The 8,442-nt window shown below is 41.9% G+C and overlaps 1 protein-coding gene across 1 annotated transcript in view; it reads left to right on the forward strand.

The window, feature by feature from the left end:
- The first annotated feature begins 857 nt into the window (after nucleotides 1-857).
- LOC104915292 (hydroxysteroid dehydrogenase-like protein 2) overlaps nucleotides 858-8,442 on the forward strand; it is a 49,786-nt gene continuing 42,201 nt past the window's right edge. Inside the window, exon 1 of the mRNA XM_031557447.1 lies at nucleotides 858-897. Within this exon, the coding sequence (XP_031413307.1) occupies nucleotides 858-897 (40 nt within the window). The remainder of the gene's footprint in view (nucleotides 898-8,442) is intronic.

The following is an 8,442-nucleotide window of genomic DNA, read 5'->3' on the forward strand; positions in this document are numbered from 1 at the left end:
TACGGCTTCTCTGGATAAAGCAGAGAGAAGTTCCCAGTGTCAGCAGTTTATGTCAGCATGGAGCTTATTTTACACCACAAAAGGACTGCTCCAGGAGGCTGGTGGGCTTCACATGCCCTTAGTGAGACGCAAGCAGTCATGTATGCTAGGCACCAAATTGAGTCGTACTTCAAGTCACTGGCCTGAACTGACCTTAATAACAGGCTTTGACCTGTGCTACATCTGCCTTAGTTAGAGGAGAACTTGTGTCCATTTCTACTCTTTGATTTCTCTGGTCTTTAGTTTAGCTCTGATTTGACATCCCCAAGTTGTATTCTGATTTAAGTGCAATTTTTTTTCCTGCATGGTATTTGCTTACATTGCATTTCTCTTTGTCTCTCTCTCTTTTTTTTCCCCTGCTCATTTGCCTTTACCAGCTGTCTTTAAAAATAATTATACCTCCGTCTGGTTTTTTTTGGTCACTACTGTTAGTTGTTGAGAGAAGGCATTTCCTAGAGATTATATGTCTTTGATGAGAATGCTCTTCAGCTGACAAAATTAAATGTGATTTTCTGCAATATACATTTTAGACTGTCTTTATGGGTGTGCCTGCAAGGTCAATTAGCTGTCCTTTTTGAGAAATCGGTACATAAAAGGGTGGGTTAATGGACAAAAGTAATTTGCTGAAAAGTTTGAGTCCTTGCAAGCCATATTTAGTTTTTGTTATGGTTACAGTACAAACGACTCTTTAATCGCTGTCATTTGTGTTCTGTTGATGAGTATCTGCTACCAGCTCCTCATTCAAACCCTGCAGCCACTTTGGTCACTTCAGCTGGCTGCTGCTTCTAGCATGACCTTCTGGGGACTGATTTACGGACATGACGCTGAACTACAGTCTGGCATCTCCCCAGAAATTAGGTAGGATAAGCCTGTCTTCTGTCAAAGATGGTTGTCATAATGTAATGCTGCTTAATTCAAGGATGAAGTCACAAATATAAAGTGTTTTTTGTGTATCTTTTGCACCCACAGCAAAGTGTGTCTGACAGTAACTGTGTAGGTTTCCATGTATCTGATTTTATCTTAGCACAGAGAAGTGGATGACAGAGAGGACTGCAGATCCTTCTAGTCTTACTTTTGGCATCCATTAATAGGTTATCAGGTACAAATGATGAATGTGCTTGCTAAAAGTAAAGCTCCTCTTTCATGGACACCTATCAAACCTGCTTGTGCATGAAGGGAAGTGCTAGTGGGTACGCAGGGGTACTCAGTTAAGTTCCTGCTCAGCTGGAGCAAGGTAACCTCAAACAAACCTCAGCTCATTGAACTTGCTTTCTGAACATAATTCTACAATCCACACCTTTCCGTTATTCATATAGTTACTAATGGTACTTTGTACAACTCTTTGTACAAATGACAAAACACGCTTTCAGCCCTGAATATCCACGTATGTGGTAGATGAGCATCTGCGTAATGTAAACAAGCAAAACAAATAGAAGCAGGAAAAATAAAGGACAGGATTCACTTTAAAACACTAGAAAATAATAATGCAGGAGCTGCAGCTGTAAACAGGCTTCAGTAAGAGGATGTAAATAGCAGAACCGACAGAGAAGAACTTCAGAGATACTGTCTGTGGGCATTTCGAGGCACAGCTGTCAGACTGGCAGTTCTATCCAGCTGGCCCACATTGTTCTGGCATGGTTCACTGCTCTGTGAGTAAGCACCTCAGAGCACACAGAAGAGCTTCAGCAAAGGCAGACTGAAGGAAAGCTGAACTCTGCTAGAAGCTGCAGCTAGCTGTAAATAGCAGGCATAAGAAAAGGCAGCAAATGGCAGCATTTTCAGCTTTGCTTCTTGATGCTGTTCAACTCCAGCAGAAAAGGATGATCCTCAGGGTCCTCAGCCACAGACATTCAGCCTTTGTCCCTGCCTCCAGTGCACATGGAAGCCACAGCCATGCTTGCTTCAGCCTCACAGCCAAGTAGCTCTGCTCTGAACTCCTGTGGTGCAGCCATTTTATTCACCTTGGTTTATTTTGCTTTATAATCCTGCTACTACCTTTGGCGAGCACACAACCAGCCATAGAAGGGGCAGAGTGTGAGCCATATTCTGTATGTTGCATCTCATCATGCAACTTCTCATCTCAAACAGCCTGCAGCCCTTTTCCACAGATCTGCACAGAGAGTGTGCAAGGGAGCTGTGAACCTCAGAGGAATAAGACTTGGACATGGAAGTCCTCACACATCACAGCCCTGTGCAGGGCAGGTTTACTGAGGAGTTTATGTGAGCAAAGTCAGCTCAATTTGTCCTCAGCACTGAGGCTGCTGATAGTTACAGTAGCTCTGCATTGTTCATCCACCAGCCCACAGAGATGTCCAAATAAGTCCTGTGCTGTGCAGACCATCTTTCCAGAGGAAGGATTGATGTGCAGCTTTATGAGGTCTTAAGGACAGATATAGTGAATGATGTGTAGCTCATCTCACTGCAGGGAAATGAGTCAAAGAAAGGGACCTGATATTAATTTTCTTGCTGAGAGCAGCCTGCAGAGCCTGGAACTCAAAGATACAATATCTGCTTTGTTACTCTATGAGCTTGCTGTAAAATATGCTGTGATCTTTGCCAGGGGTATGTTGTGCGTTCCCTGGAGGTTTTTCAGCACTGAGGAACACTTCAGACAGCTTCACAGTTTGCTCAGGCTTTGCCTTATAAGGCCTTTTAGCCACAGCACAGGCGCACGACAGCCCTCCGGGTGTCAGCCTGCAGGGAACAGATCACAGCAGCAGCCTCCCTGTGAGAGGCTGGGGCCCTTCCAGTCCATGTGCTGGTGATAGTGTGGCCTTAGGGTCAAGCTGGGGAGGGCAAAACTGTAACACTGCCTGCGGGCATGTCCCTGCAGTGAGGGCCTAACCACTGAAAGCAGGCTATGCTCCACTTGGCCTAAAATATCCCCTCTGAGAGCTGGCTGGATTGTAAGCCATGGGAAACAGCTTTCTGTGGGAGCCCAGGAGGAGCTCCTGGCCTACCACTGTGACCGGAAGAGCTGCACTTGGGCAGGGCCTGCGAGCACTTGGGGCTGAGGTATAAGAACTCCTCAGTGGGGTGACACATCACTGCCATATGGGGTGTAGTGTGCAGAAGACAACCCACAGCGAGGCTGTGCGGGCACTGAGTGGTTCGTGGTTCTGGTGGGACTAATGCAGCTGCTTCTATCTGTTGAAGGGCTCCGAGCAGAAGCCATGGCATGCAACATGCTTGGGATGCAAAAGGCACTGTAGGATGCTGGACTGTATGTCATCTACCATTCTCATGGACAGTACTCACCCTTACAGAGTGGCTCATCCAGAACCAAAGGACCACGAAACAGTTACGCTTAAAAACTGCAATGTTTGCAGTACCTTAGATTGCTCCATTAGGATTACAGCAGGCTGAGCTTTTCAGCAAAGGGAAAAGGCTCCTTATGCAGGCAGGCAGATGTATATACAAATTTAAGTTGCAGCTGCTGATTTCCAAAATAAACCTAAGCTACCTTTTAAAACCTTTGAAATAATTTCTTATTCACAGTTCCCACTGAAACGAACAATGCCAGAGGGTTTCTGCAACTTCCTACTTGCAGCAATGCTGAATCCACAGCTCTGTCTTCATATCTGGTGAAACTGCAGATCATTCCAGGCAAACAAAAGCAAAAATAACACCAAATCATAGAATCTTCTACTCAAAAATAACAGTCCAAGATCTTTGCTCTCCTTCCTCAGAACCATCATTTTCATGTGACAGTTCATGCCCAGTACAAACCTTTTTTTCCCTACCATTTTTTCAATATTAACTCATTTCTATCATGCATTCTTTGTTCCTCTTCAAAATATCAAGAATGTTCCTTTTGTTTTCCATTTTTCTTCCTCTCTGCCTCACTCCAGAAGATGATGAGCTACATTTCATTTCTGCAATAGTTGATTTTCTGTGATGTTTGGGAAAACTACAGTTGCATCGATTGCAGGAATGATCTCCATTATAAAATTTCACAGCTGGTACATTTTCATCATGGGATGAGATGGGCAGTCTAGGACATTAAATCAAAACTCTGATAGCTATATAACAGGTGCAGTGAATGTAACAAATCTAAGAGGGGAAAAAAAGAGAGCCTACTAGAGGGAAGTTTTTTGAGCTAATAGGTGGAACTCCTTGCCACAGTACACCACTGACAGAATGAAATATACATCAGTAGGGGTCTGGAAACGTAGGCTGCTAACACATACAACATGATATTTTGGAAGAGAAAAAGAGAAATCAGGACCAAAGTTCTGCTACAAATTCTGATTTTAAGCAGTGCTATTCTGCAGGTATTCATAAGCAGATTGCCATATCTGCTTTTAGACAGAAAGAAGAATACATCACATCGTTCACAATTTTCTATTTCCACATTTACTCTACAGAAAAGTACAAAGCATAAAATGCTCTTCTCAGAACATACCTCACCTTCGGGAAAGAAATCAAACCCTTTGAGAAATTCAGCAAATAAAAGGGGACTGCTTTTTAATCTTTACATCTCATTAAAATTAATGCATGTCTTCAGCATAAAATATATTTGATAAATAAACATTGTTTCATATCTAATGAGAGTTCTTCTTAGAAATTAAATACTAACCTAACTTTTTGGAAGTGCAGTTCCACCATATTTCAGCTAATGGTAAACCAGAAAAAAAACAGGCCAGTATGGAGAAATCCATAGGAAAACAGCAAAAAAGATGCAGTTAAAGAAACACCTTCACAGAAGGATTTGCAAGTTGTCAGTGGTTCATTAGAAATGCTATGTACAGAATGCTTCCTTATCGACCTATCCCACTAAATAAAACTGTCTGTTGTTTGGGTTAAAGTTTGTTGTTTAAGTAGCATTACTGGTGTGGAGGCATATAAGCTTGTTATACAAATAAAATATTAGAAGCTTAAAATCATTGCTTTCCAGCTCCACGTGAAATGAGCTGCAAAATTAGCTTCACTTCTACACCTTTCTTTTTGTATAATCAGAAAAAAAAGTCAAATACCAATATTGCTGGTTAGATCTGAAATATCAGAATTCAAAACTTTTGAAGTCCTTTCATACAGTTCCAGTTTTGTAAACTAGTGCCATCATCTTTAATGAGACTTATACAGCAACACTGAGACACATGCGTTCAATATAGCTGAATTGGTGCTTAGCAATTAGTAATTTGGCAACAAGAGATCTGTTGAGGATTTTGTTTCATACAGACATGTCCAAGGCTCCTGCAACCCCACTGCCATCATACACCAATTATAACATTGGTTCTGCTGTAAACATATGCATATAGGCTTACACACGCTAGAAGCATCCTGAAACAGCCATAAAAATGTACTGTGTGACTGCCTGGGCACTAGCATGAACACTCTGTCTTCTGCCAAATCTCAACTGGAAGCATTTTATCAGTCTTTCAGAGATATATTTTTCTCTCAACAGAAACAGTCTAAGTTATAAAGAAAATTAAGTTGTCTAAATAGATCTGATTCAGACAGGTAGATAGTACAGAATTCTGCATGCCTTTGCTGAGTGCCTCTAAGATCAAAACTGCAGATGCAGTATTGCCCATAACAGCTGAACGTTGCATTTATCTGATGATCAAAAGGGAAGAAGAGAGAAAAACATCGTTTTCTATGGGAAAAAAAAATACAGTAGGTTATCACATTGAGTAACAACATGAAGAGGAGGTGTGTTTTTTATTAGCTCTATCTCATTCTCTATTCATATATTCATAAATAAACCAGTGCTCCTCCACCATCCTGATGTGTAAAAACATTATACTCTGAGGAGTGGACAGTGGCAGAAGCAGATGTGAACTGATGGACTTTCTTCACCTTCATTATGTGGACTCAAACCTTCTACTAGAAATCTGTACAGCTCTGGCTCTGCAATTGAATTATTCAAGGAGAAAAGGTACTATATTGTTAAATTAATGATCTGACATGCTTCTTCCCCTCCATTTGTGCAGAAGGCCCTGCTTACATGTTTACTATTACTCATTGTAGTTAGTGCTGATCTTGTGTTTCAAGTGCATGGCTGCTGTGGGCTCTGCTGACCTACCTGCCTGCTGTAAGCCAGACTAGCCTCATCTGGGGCCTTTTCCTTCTCATGCCTGTCACATCTAGCAGTAGTTATTCTAGCCACAATGAAAATCTCTTCAGACCCGTCTCCAAAGGTCAGAAATTGTCATGAAGCTGAGGATACCTGCAGCCTTGCTCTGCATTTTGTTACTCCCCCCACACAAGGGACATCTACCAAAGCAGGAGAAAGGTGAGAAGCTAGCTTAAGTACTAGGAGAGGGTTAAAGTGTTCAGCCTCTTACCAGATAGTTTCATTTAAAAAGGTCTGCTTTTTACTGCTCAGTGTGTAACAATTATGTATTGTACTCTTTCCCATGTTCCAAAATTGTGAAATATGCAGAAGCTTAAAATGCAGACATGTTGGCAGGAGTTTTCATAGCAGACTGGTGGATTAAGAATCATTTCATACTAAAATTAACAGAAGACAATGTCAATCATTTACACTGCTTTGTAAATCAGCATTAACTGCATTGAAAAGCACTTCAAAGCAGGAATTGCTGACTACTAGGCTCAATGAACACTCTCTCCTGAATGTTACATTTATACTGCAAAGATGTAAGATGATTTCCTAATTAGCTGCATGTCAGAGATACCAGATTAATAATAATCTTATTGTGAGTGAAGCTTGTATGTGGTGTGCAATATAATACATAAAACAGTTCTGCAATTTGTACTTTATAACATTAGAGTATAAAATAATGTTATTAGACTGGCAATAATGGGAAGTCACTGGAACTCCAATTTTCCCCAGGAAGCCTGGTTGGGATTTTCCTCACCAACTACCACTGCTGTCCGTGTCACTAGTATTAGAAGGGCTTTATGGAGATTGCTACATATTTATCTTCCTGGTGTTCTAAGTAAGTCACCTCTGGGGACACCTTTCCAATCAAAGGGATGTTACAGCATGTTTGCATGCCTTTGAGTTGAGCACTGCAGCTAGGACTACGGAGAGGAAATGAAAGCCGTGATGATGCTTGGAAGAAATCACTCTTGAATGTGCAATGCTGTGCCTTTGCATAATACATACTGCTGCATGCTGCCCTGGCCCAAAGCAGATTTGCACCTTGAAGCAGACTCAGGTTGTGAAAAGGACCTGGAAACAAGTGGGTCTCATGAAAAGAGCTATATAGTTATCTTTTGTCATATGTAGAGGAACAGAAGTAAAGTTCAGACAGGGATCAGAGCAGCAGTAAAACCCAGCTCTTCTGGTTCTGGGCCACTCTTTCCACAATGCTGCAACTATCTTCTGAGCTACTGGTTACCATCACCTCTTCTTCTGTTACCTGATGCACTATGGGTGACCTCTTGCTCTACCAGCTCACATGCAAAGCAAAATCTAGTTTCCCAACCTTAGTAGCAAATATTCAGAATCTTCAGAAATCAAGTTCTAGCTTTTAAATTCAAAATAAGCATTGTATATTTTTCCCCCTTCTCTTGGTAGATTTGAACATCCAAGCCTTCTTCAAGAGGCAAGAAGGGCAAGAGCCTCATCCCTGTCAGCATTAAAGTTGTAAGGATCTGTGAAACTGAATGCCACAGGCTATTTCTGATGGGGTGGACAGAACAACTGATGGCACTCATAGTTCTCAGTTCATTAATAGCTTCTGGGGCATATGCAGTTAAATGGTGGTGACATGTTTCAGAGGCATCATTATACTCATAGAATAAAACCTCAATAAAACCCCCCTTTTTAGTGAAGACTTGTCTATTCACAAGTGTATTTCTGCCCTACACTTAATGCTGAGAACTTACTTTCTATCTCCTCTTCTCCCTGCTTCAGCTGGATGCAAGCTGGCAAGGGAAACATTGAGGGTAGAAAATAGAAGTTAAGAGCCAATCAGGATTTTATTTTTGTGTAATTACAGTGAGAGCAGAGGAATCTGGAAAAAATTTGCTTTAATTTCTCCTCTGCATTTTGCCCCCCAGGGGCCAGACTTCTGCAGCGAGGCAAAAAGCCAGCAGCAGGCACTGGAATCCCCAGTGGAGATAGGCTTGCTTCATTAGCTCCTTCCAAGAACTGAAGGTGCTGAACAGATGTTAGGCCATCCTGACACACATCCATGGGGCTGGCTCAGGAAAGCTATGGCTTCTTGTACCCGTACTTGCCACTGACAGCATCACTGCTAGAGGACAACAGGCTTCATTTCATCAAGAGACCTGACTTTGTAGGGGCTATTGAGGGCCTGCTGCCTCTTATGGTACCTGCTAGTCACAGAATTTTAGAATCATAGAATTTTAGAATCTTAGAATTATTGAATTATAGAATGGTTTAGGTTGGAAGGGACCTTAAAGATCATCCAGTTCCAACCACTCTGCTGTGGGCAGAGTTGCCAGTCCTGTTGGATGGTAAGGCCG

Source organism: Meleagris gallopavo, chromosome Z (assembly GCF_000146605.3).
Source record: "Meleagris gallopavo isolate NT-WF06-2002-E0010 breed Aviagen turkey brand Nicholas breeding stock chromosome Z, Turkey_5.1, whole genome shotgun sequence".
NCBI classification, from domain to species: domain Eukaryota; kingdom Metazoa; phylum Chordata; class Aves; order Galliformes; family Phasianidae; genus Meleagris; species Meleagris gallopavo.